The 17,795-nt window shown below is 45.3% G+C and overlaps 1 protein-coding gene across 1 annotated transcript; it reads left to right on the top strand.

The window, feature by feature from the left end:
- The first annotated feature begins 1,765 nt into the window (after positions 1–1,765).
- On the top strand, positions 1,766–17,401 carry kon (chondroitin sulfate proteoglycan 4-like protein). Its single transcript, XM_033381120.1, has 11 exons — positions 1,766–2,106; positions 8,766–8,962; positions 9,028–9,258; positions 9,327–9,508; positions 9,574–10,162; positions 10,226–11,254; positions 11,954–13,365; positions 13,431–13,584; positions 13,640–14,303; positions 14,365–15,268; positions 15,329–17,401. Exons 1-11 carry the CDS (start codon positions 1,992–1,994, stop codon positions 17,061–17,063), a joined length of 7,212 nt encoding a protein of 2,403 aa, XP_033237011.1. The 5' UTR covers positions 1,766–1,991; the 3' UTR covers positions 17,064–17,401.
- Positions 17,402–17,795: the final 394 nt, after the last annotated feature.

The raw sequence follows: 17,795 nt of genomic DNA, 5'->3' as shown, positions 1-17,795 counted from the left end.
AAGACACCACCAGAGGAAGAGGAGGAGGAGGAGGAGGCTGCTGCCGCCTGGAGGCTCTGCAATTGACCTCATGATGTCGAACCTGCCTGCCTCTTGGTGGATGCTGCATTTTCCCCTCGAAAATAAATGCATAAACATAATGTGCAACGGGGAGACACACAGCACAGAGCACCCAGTCGGAAAGATCGAGTCTGCGAGTATTTTTAGATATCCCCAGCGTAAATAATTCATTTTCCAGTCACAGTTGTTGACGTTTCGTCGTCGCACGAAGTCTCCTTTCCCTAGGGATATTTTCCGTGGATTTCTCCCAGGGGACAGGGCGCGAGTCTGTCTCTCTGGATTTGCATTCTACACTTGAAAGTGTTTCGCCCTATTTTGGGAGTACCCCTCATTCCTCGATCTATTCCCATTCCACATGAGCATGAACATGAACTTTGACTGCAGTTGCAAAATCTTGAACTAGAAATTCCACTTTAGCTGCAAGACAGACAGAAATCTCTCATAAGCCCTGGCCCGGGCAGGCCACTTAAGGCGGCTTTTTATGGGGCGTCCCTCTTCGCTTGGTATCCCAAAAAAAAACAAAAAATACAAATACAATAAATTGTACTCAACTCCAATGCGGACACTGTGCAGCAATTTTCAGCTGAAGTGGAGGCACATCGCTGGGGCAGCAACTCAATTAAGTGTCCATAAAGTATCTAGATACGCTAATCAATGATATATACATACGTATATGTATATGGATAGGTATATATAGCCCTCCAATGTTGTAGAGGTTTCGAGCACTTGAATCTTTGCCGGGAATTATTCGGAGATTTGTTTTTGGTTAAGATCTTTGGCAATTAAAATAGCAAACCCATGACTAGAGAGATGGAGGAGACGATGTGTATAAAATTGAACAAAAACAGACATAAAAACTGAATAAAAACAAAACGAAAACTAGGGAAAATGTGGGTGCCAAATTGGCAAATAAAAGTGAAAGGAATATGTTAAAGAAAACTTCCTCAAAAAAACATATCTGCAAATGAAAAATATACAAAATAAAAATTCCAAACCTAGTCAAAATTTGATGAATATAATAAAACAAAACAGCACTAAAAACCCCAACCAAAAAGCACTCAATCTAGACATTCAAAGTCTTTAAAAAGTCTCTCCCAACGGACCATTTAAATGTTCATCAAGTGTGTCATAAAAATCTCAATAAATTATGGTTAAATGCAAAATGAAAGAGGTGTTTGTGTGTCTGAAAATTCTGATAGATCCATTTTCAATTACAGTGAAGTGCAATAGCAGAGACATAGAAAGAGAAAACGCTAAACCCATCAGTCGTCGCCGACATCGGGCGAATGTGTTTATGATAAAACGTGAACGAAATTGAAACGTAATCAAGCGAAAGTTGGAATCAAACACATTATACGAGTACACGGATAGGAAATTAAGAGCAGCACAGCCGCTTCAAAGGCTGTCTGTCAGTCAGTGTTCCGTTGGAGGAACTTCTGCCGGTTGCCGGTTGCCGGTTGTCGGTTCTTCCCTGCCCCATACCCCTCTCTGTGGCCCCCTTGGAAGGAAAACGCATGAGTTCTGTCAACGAAATGACATGCAGCATCTGTCTATGTAGCCATAGGCCCAGGACGTGATGCTGTGTCGCAGTAAGAGTCGATGCCTCCTCAGCCTCCACCTCCACCTCCGATGATGCTATTTTTATGAGGCCCCAGACTATTGCAGACCGACGACGGATGCGTGGCCCCATGAAAAATCAATTAACACGCAAAATTATTAAAGACGAAAAACAAAAACGAAATACAAAACGAAACGAGAAGAAGCTGTAGCTGTAGCTGAAGCTGAAGCCGAAGGAAAACTGAACGAAACTCTTCTTCGTGGCACTTGGGGTTCCGGGTCAGAGAAAGAGGAGGAGGAGGAGGCCCCCTTCTGGCACCCCCTCTGACAGAGTCTCCTGTATCTTCTTGCAACTTCAAAGCAGCTGCAACGGAATGTCGCGCCTCTGTGGATTAGGACTGCCGCTGCCGCTGCCACTGCCGCTGCTGCTGCTGCTGGCGGTGGTGCAATTGCTCCACGGCGGCTGCCAAACTGTCGCTGCCATGAAAGGTGAGTCTCTCCGTAGTTATGGGACTGGGGATCCAGAACCGAACCGAACCGAACCGAACAGAACGTACAGTTAATTAAATGTTACGACAGTCAGGTAGCTAAAAAGATACGCGCTACAGAATTTAATACCCCGCATAAACATGAGATTTATCATGGCAAATGATCAACGCACGATTTATGCTCATTACAAATATGGCCAGCCACGAATTGGCCGCAAAAAATAAGGGGACCAAAAGCAGAAGCCGAAGTAGAAGTAGAAGCAGAAGCAGAAGCAGATTGCATTTACTTTGGCTGCCATCGAAACACACATAAATAAAAGTCAAAATAAAGAGTTGCAAATGGTGCAATGCCACATACATTTTGGTGTTATCCGCGTGTGCCGAACAGCCAGCCAGTCACTGTGGATGCGATCGAGTGAAATTGTCCGTAAAAATTGGGTTTGTAGAACTTTCACATAGACAGATCTCATGGATATTCAAAAGCTCTCAGAAGTGCGGTTTCAAAGGGTGCTTTTGAAAGCTTACTTATACTAATGCAATGCAGTGTCTTGGTTGTGTGCGTGCAGGCAGACAGTAAAGGGCTTGGCTTACATTTATTGATAATAGAGCTCTCTTTTAATGTCTGTAATCTCTTTTTATAGATGAACTTTAATTGAATAATTTCTATTGGAAGCTAAGGAAAGTTCAGATAACACTGAAACTTAAACCCTCTCAAATTGTTGAGATTAGAAATTTAACAGCAATTAAGTTCCCAATAAATACCCACCCTAAGAACATATTTAGAACCTTTTTAAAAGTATATTTCCTGGGATACGGGAAAACTTTTTCCCTTAAAGGCAGCCCGTTGAACAGTAACTGTTTTCAAACTTTCCCTAAAACCCCAGAGTTTGACCTTTATTTATATTCCACCGTAAATCCCCGCCTATATACAATATTTCAATCAATTTCTGCTACAACTTTGACCAACTGGTCGCTGTATTCGGTTGTTTCTTCCCGTGGCTGTCTGTGGATATAGTTTTGCATTCGCAATGCTCCATGGTAACCCCATGGCCGGCCCATAAAATCCCACTACTTAACTACAATGCGCCGCAGCAGTGCACTTAACGCATTTTTCACGCTTGACATTTGACTTGGGGCGCACTTTTCTCTTCTCTTCTCTTCTCGTTGCTGTTGTTGTCGTCTTTGCCTTCGAGTTGGTTGCCTTTGTCGTTTGCTGAAGTATTTGGCTGTCGGGGACTCTACGCCGGCTATACATACATATATCTCCGACTGCGGCGTGGTCTGAGGCGGCATACAACCCGCCGCGCAAATGCTATTCCAAGCATGCTCTTAATTTTCCTATATCTAGAGGAGCGGAGTGTATTGTATATATATTTTGGTCTTGGCGCAAATGTATTTTTAATGATATTTTTAGTTGGCATGTGACGTCACTTGGCAGTGGAAGGGGGCGGCTAAAGAAGCCAAAACATGAATCATCCAGAAGAGGCGCGAAAATGGTTTTATTTTGTTATTTTTTTGTATGCTTCATTTGATTTTTAGTAGATATATTTTATTTTATTTATACGTTAAATGTAAATCATTTACAGGCGCAAAACCCAAAAAGAGATGTGCCAAATTCAATGTATACTTTTGCAGATACAAACGTATCTATATCTCCATCGGTGTGAGTGTGTATATGTGCATCTGTATCTGGTGCGCGCCATATGCTGTGCTGTGTGTGTCTCCTCTTTTGATTATTCATTTGCATTTGCAATATACATATCAACACATGCTTGATTCTCAATGCTAACTGCAACAAGAGGGAACTACTAGGCTTTAGACAGGTCGAAGCTATAGATACTCTTGCAGATACATGTTTCTTATGGTAGCCATCTAGGGATACGATTTAGGCGGTAAAAGAGGCTTTTAAAAGTGCATTTTGTAAGAGGTCCAAGGAAAGTAGTTGCAATGAAGATATGTTATATCTACTCACACTCTATAGCCCTGCAGATACTTCATTCTCTGCTTCAAAGTCGACTTCCCCTTCTTCAAAGGGTATCGAAAACGGTTGCATATAAAATGAGACAATTTATTTTGGCGACGACGTTGATCCACCCTCCCTTTCCCCTTGCTTCTGCCTGAGTCATGAGAAAATTTGTCTTTATGACTTGTCGATCCTCAACTGTCGATGGTCGGTCGGTCGGTCGGTCGGCGAAAGGGTAAGCCTCTGAAGCTGGCCTCCACATATAATTGAATTTAATGCGGCCCCGGAGTCTAATTAGGGCGAAAGAGAAGACATTAGCGATAGCGACACATGTTCTCCCATGGAAAGGCGGCCATAAAACCGAGGGAAATGCCCAAGGAAATGCCCAGGCAAATGGCTTTCTTCCATGCGGTTTTTATTTGATTTAGATTGATCTCTTGAGCCGCCCAATGGGGCTATAGAATGCGTAGAATGGTTGAGCAAACTACCAGCCTGATGAGTAGTACAATGATTATGATCAGAGAAGGAATTGAGGGAGGAATCCTAGGGGATTACTTGTTTCTCAGAAATAGATAGGAATCTACATATGTGAAATGGGCAGGAAGTGTGCAGAAATCTGTGTGGTGCAAAAGTCTATATTTTCTTTCTACTTAAGTTAGAGTTCTTGAGGAATAGTAGAACATATAGAATGAATCACAGCTTTCAATAGGAAATTAAACAACAAAATAATGAAGGATCAAGGAACAATATTCAGGAGCAAATTCTTTAGAAATACTCTAGTTTACTCTACGGAATGCCGCATGATTTTAAAGAAAATACATAAATATTGTTAAAAAAGTACAGTACAAAATTATGTATCAATTATGTGTGTCATCTGTACGCAATTTCGACGAAAGCATCACCATTTTATGGTCAAATACTAAAACAGAAAAGGTGCAATTATTAATGATTAAAGAAGAAAGCTTCTTTTGATAAAAGGCACATAAAACTTTCTTTTGAAGAGTCTACTTAGTGTCTCTGGCCACCCCGATTGCCAGGAAAATCACTTAGCCTATAAAGTAGAAATCATTCATTTGGCGGGAGCCATCGCCATCGTCAATTTGCCCATTAATGTCAATAAACAGAGCCTCTCGGACTCCATAAATATACGAAACTGCAACTTGCAACAAAAATCCACACGAGAGCACGTAATAAGCCCACAAATCACATGCGCCACTAATAAACTTTGACATTATTAGTGAAATGAAATGAAATGAAAAACGAAGACCATACACCATACAGCATACAACACAACACAACAACAGCAGAAATTTATATATTGCCAATGTCAGATAAATTTTTAATGAATGGCCCGCAACCAGAAACTTCATCGCGACTGCGGCCCACCAAAGGAGCATTAATTAAAAGACCAAAACGAGAGGCAAATACACTCGTACACTCGTAGAGAAAAAAGCCATAAAATATACACAAAAGCGAATAACTATAAAGCGTTCGTATGGGGACAACGGGCGACATATAACTCAAATAAAATAAACATCGGCCATAACATAAATATTCGCTGGCTACCTACAACATACCTCTCCCTCTGTGGACTCCCAGCTCTCTCTCTCTCTCTCTTTCATTTGCTTCGAGTGGCATCAAAAATGAACATAAATTTAGCATTTGAATGGGGAAATGGGGAATGGGGAATGGAGACTAGGGAGTTGTGTGGGGCAGTGCTGGTGCTGCTGATGCTGGTGGGGAGTGGGGAGTGGGTGGCATGGCCAAAGCATCTGTTGCCATAATTCTTGCAATGTGCAACGTGCAACGCGCGCCCGCCTCTGATGTTTTTCCCCATTTTTGGTCGATGCTGCCCGATGATGTCTCATTTGTTGCTGGCCGACATTCGGAATGACGCCTGACGTGTGGACTCCCTCCGACTGCACCACATTTTGTTGTTGCAAATTGCATTTATTGTTCAGCGTCCAACCAACTTCCTGAAAGGCACTTTTGATGCCCATGCACTCACACAAAAGCAGACAAAAGTCTGGAATTTAAAGGAGAATTTTTGTCAGCAACAGTCGTATCATGAGTATTACAATTATAGGTGTCATAAGAATACAAATCTCCCACACGGGTAGCTTTTTTGTAAATATTTGAGCTCTAAAATATCTATTCAGTAGTGAAAGAAAATATCACTTTCCCTAGCCAAGATTTGTTCTATATCCATTAGCTATAGGTACGTAGAATATGAATATGAACATGAAATACATACCAGTCATAGGTATGATTGATGGGCTAAGAGGAAGGTCTAAGTGCAAACATATTTGTGTTTCTTAAGATATTTTGACAGAGCTCTAGAATTTCTGTTCATAAGTAGAGATAGAAATCTCTATAGCTAGGCAGGAAAAACATGTGGGAATAAATATGCCAATATTCCATTAACCAAATTTTCAACGATCCATAAGATGGATACATCTTATGCTTTTATGACAATCATTTCACTATGTCATGCATTTATGTCTGCAACAAAGGCCCTTAGCCTACCCTTCAGTCGATTATTCCCCATTTTGCTGGCTGTTGTATTATTGTTTAGTCAACGATAACGCCTCCGCGTCTTTGGTGCGGCTTTGTTTTGGTTTGAGGCACGCGCATCGCATGAGGCAGCATCATCAAAAGTAGCAGAAACAGAGAAAACAAAAAAAAACGAGGGGGAACGTTGTGAGTTGCTGCGGTCACCGCAACTCTACAGTTATACCCGATACTAAGTCAGTATGGCTCTCCTCCGGCAGATGGCGCTAATATTAAGCGACACGACAAAGAGTGTGTGCGAGAGAGACAGAAAATCAGTCTGAGCGTGACGTCGGGCGCTGCGTAGCCACTGCAAATTGATTTGTTCCTTTTGGCTATAAAAATCTGATCCAGATTCAGCAATCTAATAGATATGGTCATTATCTATGATTCTGCGTTTTTAGTTTTCTCGAATCTGCAATATTGTGGATGCAACAGATTTTCGTCCTTTGTGGGGGCGGATGGGGGTGGGGCGAAATTCTGAGATATACGTTTTATAGTGACATCTTAAAGGAGTGTGTGTACCAAATTTGGTTACTCTAGCCTTAATAGTCTCTGAGATTTGTGGTTGCCCCAGATTTTCGTCCTGTGCGGGGGCGGAAGGGGGTGTGGCGAAATTTGGACAGGAAACGGTCAAGGTCCGATATCACAGGAGTGTGGATACCAAATTTGGTTGCTCTAGCTTTTATGGGTTCTGAGATCCTTGAACTCATATTTTGTAATTGGCAAAACCGACCATGAAACCTGTGTGTTAGAGTGAGACAGAGCGAGAAAGAGTGAAATTGTTTTCGTGATTCTGGCTATAATAATTATACGATTTGGTTCAGATTTTGCACTCTTGAAGATATAGTCATCTTCTACGATTCTGCGTTTTTAGTTTTCTGGTATCGTCAAAATTGTGGATGCCACAGATTTTCGCCCTTTGTGGGGGCGGAAGTGGGCGGGGCAAAGTTTTGAAATATTTTTGGAGCAGTGACATATCACAGAAGTCTGGATCCAAAACATCGTTGCTCTAGCTCTTATAGTCTTTGAGCATTAGGCGCTGAAGGGGACGGACAGACGGACAGACGGACAGACGGACAGACGGACGGACGGACAGACGGACAGACGGACGGACGGACAGACGGACAGACAGACATGGCTCAATCGACTCGGCTATTGATGCTGATCAAGAATATATATACTTTATGGGGTCGGAAACGATTCCTTCTGGACGTTACACACATCTACTTTCACCACAAATCTAATATACCCCAATACTCATTTTGAGTATCGGGTATAAACAGAAGAAACAGCAGCCGTTCTCCTAATGTAGGTCAAAATGCATTGGTCTCCTCACAGATGGGAAAGTGTTTTTGCTGTAGGTTTTCCTCTTTGACGCCTGATTGCTGCTAATTGGCGTTTTATCTGGCCCTCTGTTGTTTCTGCTGTTTGTCTGCCATTCGTATGCAACTGTTCCCCTACATTTTCTATGTGGGTTAGGTCAATACATACATAAACATACTCGTATGGATGTCCGTCCGTCCATGCATTAGGGAAAACCCATAAACAAATATAACACGACAAATGTCTTCGCTTTTGGAAGTGAATTGTTTTGAGTGAGGAAATTCTTAAAATATCTCAACGAAAAGTTCAGTTTCATGTTTTGACAAATGTCTTTCGAAAATAATTTATTGCACAAGCGTACAAGCGGAATTTCGAGAAGCATTAATCATGCAATTTTTACGAGGTGGGCTCCAGAACAACAGCAAATGGGGAAATTATTCAGATCTCGTTCGATTTTGTCATACTCTTTTTCTCAAGAAAAAAGCACGTTCGATTGGGGCCAACAGGCAACAGCCAACAGCAAGGCAGGCACGCAAGTAATTAAGCAAAATCAAGATGCAAACGATACAAGATGGATCTCAATAGATAGCCAGATAGATAGATGGATGACTGAGTGAATGACTGACTGGGGTAACCTCGACAGACGTTTGATTGACAGACTGACAGCTGGCTAGAGGTCTGGTTCTCTGGGCAAATTTGTATACGGATTCCAGCAGATTGCCAATTGCTCCCATTTATGGATAGTGTATCTCAACAGCTGTATCTGTATCTCTAACAATTTCTTTATTTTCTGTGCTACACCCACATCCACACGTCTGTAGTCTCTCTGTATGGAGATGGCTATGTCTCCATGCCGCTGCAGGAGGCCAAAATGTCAACAAACATACGCGTCAAGTTTCGCACCAAACAGGAGAACGCCTTCCTGTTCCTCGCCGCCGGACGAACCGATTACTGCCTGCTGCGCCTCGAGAGCGGTCTCATAACTTTCAGCTATAAAATCGAACGGGATGTGGTCCAGGTAAGACACTCAGATGCATTCTGTTATACCTCCATCTCCACCTCTAAGCGTTATTCCGTTCGCAGTTGCGTTCCCCCAAGAAACAAAAGCTAAACGACCTGGAGTGGCACGATGTGGCTGTGCAGCGGTTTGAGAACAACATCACCCTACAGGTGGATGGCTATATAATGCGAAAACAGCTTCCTGGGGAAATGTTGGCGCTGAACATACATTTTGGCACCTTTCTGGGTGGCGTGGGGGACTTTACGGCCGAGTTTTTGAATGATGTGATTGGTTTTCGTGGCTGCATATCGGATGTGAGTGACAAACAACAAGCCTCTAGGCATAAAGTTTCTCTCTATTGAACATATTCCTTTTTCTGTAGGTCTTTTATAACAATATCAACATCATCAAGCGGGCCAAGGATCGGACGGGTCACACCACCAGCACGGGTGTATCCTGGACCTGCAGCACAGAATTCGATGGGGGCATTAAAGATAGCATTAGTTTTCTAAAGAATGATTCATACGCGCTGATGCTTAAAGAATCCCATGCCACAGGAGAAACGTAAGTTCTGGAGGGGCATTCCCGTTGCCATTCCAGATTAAAGCTAATCTTCCGTTTATTTACAGCCTCTCTTTGCAATTCCGCACGATGGCCAGTGCTGGGATCATCTACTTCAATGGCGGCTTTGATTTCATACTCCTCGAGATCGAGGATCATCGCCTGAAAGTGACCTTCAACAAGGCTGGCAGTCTTGTGCAGTTCATGACAAATGAGTCCATATCTGACGGCAAATGGCATCGTGTGCTCCTCCGCTATAATGGAGCCATGGCAGAGCTGCATCTGGACGATGCCACCAGCGGCTATCGCGGGGCACACGCTAACGAGACCAAAGCGAGCATTAATCTCGAGAAGAGCGTGTTCTTTGGCGGCGTGCAGGAGGAGATGCGCCGCCGTCTGATCGGCAAGGGACTGCGCATCAATGAGATCAGCTTCAAGGGCTGCATGCGCGATCTAATGGTAAACGATCTGCCTTTGGGCTTCGGCGAAATGAGCATATCGCGGAACCTGGCCCTCAACTGCCTGTGGAAGTATCCCTGTCTGGAGTACAATCCCTGCCTGAAGAGTGGTATTTGCAGTCAGCATGGTGTGGATGAGTTTATATGCTACTGCGATCAGTCCTACTGCATCAAGGCGGATTTCCAGGGGCCCTTTAAGGTAGGTCCCCCCCTTTATATGTAGGTATTTCTTTTTGGGTATATCTGACCTCTTCTCTTACAGATCTTCACTGAAACCAGTCCGGAACTGGAACTCCTGTACGTCTCACCCATGCAACTCCTGGAAGGTGGCACTGCCTTCTTGTCACACCATTTCATAGACGTCATACTCGATCTGCGGCGGTATCCCAGCCTCAATGAGCAGTCCATCATCTTCAATGTGGTGCAGCAGCCCAAGTACGGACAACTGCTGCAGTATTCAGCGGAGAAATCCAACTTTGTGGTCTGCCGGACTTTCAATCTAGTAGATCTGGCCACTGATAAGCTCAAGTATGTCCACAACGGCATGGAGAACTTCAACGACCATGCCACCCTGGATATGCAGATCTATGGCGACATCCACAAGATACCCGAGAACATACTCGGCAAGCACCGGTTCCTGCTCCATGCGAATATCACGCCAGTGAACGATCCACCGCAGCTGAGGCTCCACTTGCACAAAATCCTCAGGGTGATCGAGGGCATCGAACGGGTGCTGGATGTGGACTTGTTCAACATCGATGATCCCGATAGCGAGCCGCACACTCTGATCTACACCATTCTGCCCTCCGCGAATCCCCAAGAGACCTTCGGCTGCTTCATGGTCGGAGGCGTCGCCACGTCGACCTTTTCCCAGGCTGATGTGAATGAGGGCAAGGTTTCGTATCAGTACAACTCCACCACAGCGGAGTCCTTCAGCTATCAGCTGCAGCTGCATGTCTCCGATGGCATCGAAACGAGCGATACCGTCTATCTGCCCGTTTCGGTGCATCCTCTGGAGCTGCGGCTGGTCAACAACACGGGCCTGATCATGATACACAAGAGCTGGCTGCTCTTGACGCCCGCGAATCTCTCGATTGGCACCAATGCCGTGGACGAGCACATAGACATACGCTACGATGTGGTCAAGGCACCGCAGCATGGAGTGCTGCAGCGGCTGCGACAGATTGATGGCTCCTGGGTGAACGTGGACTGGTTCAGCGATAGCCAGCTGCTGCTCGGCCACATACGCTATCTCCACAACAGCGATTTCCCTTGGCAAGACGAATTTAAGGTGTGTACTCGTACTCTATCGTAATAGAAAAACCAAATCAATACCATAAATGGGCAAAACGCCAACACTAGTTTACAAAGGTTTTGAAATGGGAAAGACCCTACCTTACTTTATAAAACCTCTCAACTTGGAGTATACCAAATTTAATAGAATCCTTTCAAATGTCGAATGCATAAACAAATTACATGTCGCGTTAATGACGCAACAGATTTGATACAAGATATGTTCTGCGACAGCCGACGACAGATAGCGGTGGCACGGTCCCGAGAAACCAAAAAGAGCATACATATCGTGTGCCCAACAAGGCGAAATTAATGCTCACCTCGAGTTTCACTAATAAGGGCTGTTTTTTTGTTGTTCTTGAACAAATTCGAAAAGCCTGCCCACCAATGATATACTCTGTTCTGAGCTTCTATATATTCTAGACTCGTATTTATACGGGAAATTCTTATTGACTATTCTAGCTTCTTATCATAGAAACACATTGCTTTCATCTAGGACTTTTCATTAATAATCATATTTCATTTCATCCTTTATCTTACCTAAGTTTGGTTTTCATCAACTGATGCGTCCTCCCCCCAATTCCAAAACTAGCTTAAACTATACGAAAACTTCCAATCATTTGAACTCTCTGCTAAACCCCATTCCTGTTGCACAGTGTAGACAATAAATTTGCATTGATTTCACTTTCTACAACAGTTTATTGCCTCGTTTGGCTTTGTGACCACGCAAACGTTCGACTTCCGCATCACATTCACGCGCCTTCGCATAACCAGCAGCAGTCCATCTTTGATTGCCATCAATGGGACGCGGGACGTTCTGCTGACCAACGAGATGCTGTCCTATGGTACCACACCCATTGGGAGCTTCCCGCGCAGCGTGATCTACAAGATTGTCCAGCCGACCCGTTATGGGGGGATCTTTGTGGAGGGATCGCGCAAGGCGGCGAAGCAAATGGATTCGTTTACCCAACAGGACATTGACAAACGACGCATACGGTATAGGACCCATCACACGAGCTACTCCAGCTTCAGCGATCGTCTGGAGTTTGTGGTCTCCGTGGCGGAGTGCGATGATGTGGAAGGAACACTGGAGATTGCCTACAGACCCCCCGAAGAGCTAATCAGCAAGCTCGCCTATCAGGCCCGCGAAGTGCTGCAAGTGCAGGAGGGAGAACGGGCACTGATCACCAAGAATCACTTTGGCATCCGCTTCAACATCTACGAGAGTCTGCAGTTCCTGGTCTCCGCGAGTCCAGAGCATGGTGTCATCTGCAAATACGACGAACAGACGGGTCTAACCACCCCCGTAGATATGTTTACCCTCGAGCAGCTCTTTCGGAATGATATCTACTACTGTCACGATGATACAGAGTCTACGAAGGACTCCTTTGAGTTGCTCATCCTCTCGGGCGATGAAACGGATCTTCAGTTTGTGTCCAGCATGGAAGTGCGCATCAAGCTGGTCAACGACAACGAGCCGTATCGCACGGCAGTGGAGCGGGTCTTTCATGTGGTAAGGAATGGCATTCGCACCCTCAATCCCACAGTGCTTCAGTACCTGGATGCTGATGTGAACACCAACCACACGGACATCCACTACATCCATGTCTCGAGCACAAACGGTGCCTTCTACAAGTCCGGACAGTATATCGACAGTTTCAGTCAGGATGATATAGCGAATCGCAGGATTATGTTCCAGCACACGGGACCCGACGCGGGCACAGCGTCATTCATAGTCACCGACCGACAGCATGAGGTTAATGGTCTGCTGGAGATCCTCGCCTCGGATCCATTTGTCTCAATGCTGCCCACAAACGCCTCCATAGCCCAAGAGGGAAAGTTTGTGGTGCTCAAAAACCCCGATTTCGTGCTGGAAACCAATTTGGATATGAAACTGGATGAGATCTACTACGAAGTGATCAAGCCTCCTTCTTATGGGATACTCATGTATCTGGGCAGGCAACAAAGTGGCGCAGATGGGGAACAGAATGGTACTATGATCTACAAGGCCACAAATTATACTTCCTTAAGTAACTTCACTCATTTGGATATTGAACGGGAGAGATTGGTCTATTGGAATACAGAAATTGCATCGATGGATAAAGTTAGGTGAGAATTAAGGAAAGAACCTCCAAATTTCGGAATACATCAAGGTTTCTTTTAACCCAAAATAGATATCGAGTCCACATTAAAAACATCACAGCTGAAGGTGAGGTCGTTTTCAGGATATATCCCTCTGCCTATTGGGAGCCCCTGCAGGTCAAACAGAATCATACGCTGTATGTGGAAGAGTCCACCAGTGTGCTTATATCCAGAGATGTCCTAGAGGTGGGTTTACTGACTTTCACTTAAACTCATTCTAAAGACCTCCTCTATTCTGCAGGTAGTGCATCCGAATATATCCCCTGGCGATATTACTTTCCTGGTAACCTCATCGCCCATGCATGGCTATCTCGAAATGCAGTCCATGTCCTTTGACGATGAATACAACTGCAAAGTGTTCGATCAGTCGTCGGTAAACACCGAAAAGATGTTCTACATTCAAGCGGGTGTCAATCAATCAACGGATTACTTTGTCTTCGATGCCACCAATGGCATTACATGGCTCCACCAGCTGATGCTGAAGATCGTCATCATACCAGAGAAGCTCTATATGCACTCGAACATCGTGTCCGTGGTGGAGGGCAAGATAGTGCTGCTCAATCCCACAGATGTGCAACCCTATTCGGAGTACTATCGGGGCAAGATACTGGAGTATATAGTGACCATATCACCATCTGCTGGACACATACTCGCAGGGAACTCAAAAGTCAAGAGGTTCACCCAGAAACAGCTCGAACAGGGCTTCATCCAGTATGTCCACAACGGCAGCGAGAATTCCACGGATACCATCACCCTGGTGGCCATGGCAAGGAACAAGGAGAGCGTTCCGTTCGAATTGGAAATTGCTGTGGTGCCCGTGAACGATGAGGAGCCCATGATGGTCACCAATACGGGTCTGCAAGTGTGGAATGGAGGTCGTTATGTTATCAAGAATACAGATCTATGTAAGTAAAGTATTATACACCTTTCCTGTTCTTTAATAAGAGGTTTTTTCCCTTTCGTTAGTGGCCCAGGATTACGATACTCCACCAGAGAATCTCACCTACATCGTGCACCACATCTACGGCGGATATCTGGCGGAAAAGTCTGCACCCCAACAAAAAATCGAACAGTTTACCCAAGGCCAAATCAATGGGGAGAAAATCTACTTTATGCACGATTCAAACTCCCGCAAGAACGAGCTCTCGTTTGTCGTAACCGATGGCCTGTTCAATACCACCGCACAGATGCTCAATATCGAGATTAAGCCCATCGAGATTCTGGCCGATCACAATGAGAATTTGCATGTTTTCCCACTCACAAAGAAGCAAATCCTGCGCGATCATTTGCATTTCAAGTGCTCCGATGAGGAGCGGGAGATTCGCTACAATATCACAGTGCCCCCGAGTCTGGGTCGCATCGTGAACGAGTATGTGGGCAATGGTTTCACCAAGGAAGTCGCCGAATTCACCCAAACGGATGTGGATAATGGACACATCTTCTACGAGCACACGGCAGTTATCATGGAGTTCCGCATCAATGATTCGTTCTACTTCGATGTGGTGGCAGAGCGAAGCGATCGGCTGTTGGATCAAAAATTCAACATAGAAATATCAGTGTCATCTGGTGGTCTCTTGAGGTTCCTCCCCGTTTCAAAGATCACAGTAGATGAAGGTGGTTCGGTGCCCATTAAGCTGGACTTTTCAAAGATCCTCGAGTATCTGAAGACCCGCGCGGGCATTAATAATCCAGAGCTGTTCATTGAAGCGGTGCAGAAGCCCGCACATGGCAGCATAGGACTGGGCCATGAGTTCAAGCCAATACAGAGATACCATCCCAGTGATTTCTTTACCAAAAAGGTATACTACATTCACGATCATTCGGACACGCTCGAGGATACCATTCTCATGTCTGTTTATCTGACTCAAGGGTGAGTTAAATGATATTAAATAAACCCATTTAGTAATACGATATGTTTCTCCTTCCTTAGCAATATATTCCTCTGCAATCTGACGATCCCTGTTTCGATTAATCCCATCAACGACCAACCCTTCCATCTGATCACCCACCTACCGCAAATGGTGGTGGTGGAGGGTGAAAATCGAACGATAACACGAAATGATTTGCTCACTGAAGATGCGGACACTCCGCCCGAGGAGATCATCTACGATGTGATGAGTGGCCCCACACTGGGGGTGCTCAAGAAGATCACAAACGATGGCCAGGCAGAGGATTTGCTGGCCTTCTCGAATCAGTTCACCCAGGCGGACATTAACAACGATCGGATAGTGTATGTGCACTTCGGCATGCCGCAGTCCACCACCTTCTGCTTCACTGTCTCCGATGGCCAGTCGAATGCGGCCTATGAGATATTCACCATCAAGATAGCGCCCATCAGCCTGCTGCCAGCGCCCATTCAGCTGCCAGTGAGTGTGCAACAAGGCGCTACGAGTGCCCCAATGAAGCTGCAGCACATTGGCCTGCACACGAATGTGCAGGTGGAACGATTGTCGTACAACATCACCAATTCCCCGCTCTACGGCATCATTGTGTTCAAGCACCAGCCCACGCTGAGGTTCACCCAGCAGCAGCTGGAGACGCTGCAGATCAGTTACATGCAAACGGATCTCAATCGATCCAACGACACGTTCCAGGTGAGCGCCTATGTCCCCGGGACCAACTATGTGGCACAGGTGGACGTGGTGATGGCCGTGGAGCCCGTCATTCAGATCAACAACATAGCCATGAAGGAGGCAGAGTCCAGTTCGACTGCCGCTGGAGGAGGGAAGGTCAAGCTCTGCACCTCCCTGGACAATGACAATCCACTCTCCCTGAAGCTGAACAAGTTCAATCCGAAGTTTGTGATCACTCGAATGCCAGCCACAGGGCAGATACGGAAGATTATGCGCAGCACAGGACTCACAAACGACGGCCAGAACGAGCGCTCGAGGAACATCTTCTCGTACAAGGACCTCCGCAGTGGCGTGGTCTACTTTGTGCCCAACGAATCTGTAGACGCCACAGAGGCCGACAGCGACAGCTTCGACTACCAGCTGCTCATCAAGACAGTGCAGCCCGCACAGGCCACTGTTTCGATTGAGTACCGCAGTCCCGTGCAGGAAACGGAGACCGTGCATCTGGGAAGCACAGAGATATCCATTAACTACCTGGCCGTGGCCTGTGCCGTCCTCATCCTCCTCTTCTGTCTCGTGTTTGTCGTGCTGATCTATAAGGTTCGAAAACTGCGCAAACACAAGGCAGACATATCGAAGGATCAACCGCCAGCCCTGCCCTGTCCACCGGACCTGACCTCCGTGAGTCCACAGCATCATCATCTGCAGCACCATCACCACCACAGCAGCCATCACTATGCCAGCTCCGAGGCGGATTCCGTGCCAGCCACAGGGAACTCCACGCCGCTGCCTGGCTTCAGCAATATCCCGCACTGCAAGATCATACCAGTGGAGTCGTACAAGCACGAGTTTCCCGACTACGATCCGGACGAGGATGAGACCGATGATCAGTGCGATCCGCAGCAGATGATGCTGCCGCAGCGCTACAATCCCTATCACTTGGATCACGACGCCTGGAGCTCCTCCTGCGACATGGCCAACGATTTTGCGGGCTATGCCTCCGTGCCGCAGAGCATTTCAGGGTCCGTCAGCTCCCCGCCCTCGGCCCCGCCAACGAATCCCTTGCTGCGACGCAATCAGTATTGGGTTTAAGCGATCAGATACGATTAGACCTAAGGATATTTATATATTATACCAGTAATTAGGTTTAAGTTTAAGGCTGATTTTTGAGATTCGCACAACTCTAGGATACGGACAGACTTGTTAAGGATAGGTAAAGCATTTGATACAATATACATTATATACTTACGCACATATCTGGAGTGTCATATACGGATTATACATATTTTTATGTCGAAATTAAGTTAAGAACAGATTACGCGAGAGTTATACTCAAATTAGTTTTAAGACACTTTTGCCAACTTACATTAGCCTTAGCATTGTGTTTGCCAATACTTATTTCAATAAATGACAATACTTTTAAGCCAAAATGCACTTGTTTTTATCACATCTTTCAGCAAACAAAACAAACGAAGAGGATAGTCGTTCATATTGCTATATTTTGGTATTCCGTCGAATATTACTAGCTAGAACGAACGCCCAGCTATGCTCACATAATTTTATTTGATTAATGAATCTATTTTCTACTAGACTGGTTAACTTTTAGTAGTCAGCTTGATTGTATTGTTTATGAAATTAGGTTTATGAATTAATTTTTTTACATGTTAACTACCCGCTGACGACACAGTTGCTACACATAAACTACATTGCTATGAAATTACCAAAAGCGACACCTGAACCAGCGGTGTTCCGATTCCGATAGCAGTTCACAAGCAAGTTCCGAGCGACAGCTCTTAACATTTTTCACTATCGACTTCCAGTAGT

This window comes from Drosophila pseudoobscura, chromosome 4 (assembly GCF_009870125.1).
Source record: "Drosophila pseudoobscura strain MV-25-SWS-2005 chromosome 4, UCI_Dpse_MV25, whole genome shotgun sequence".
Classification (NCBI taxonomy): Eukaryota; Metazoa; Arthropoda; class Insecta; order Diptera; family Drosophilidae; genus Drosophila; species Drosophila pseudoobscura.
The sequence above is the reverse complement of the archived record's forward strand: the minus strand, read 5'-3'. Positions and strand labels throughout refer to the sequence as shown.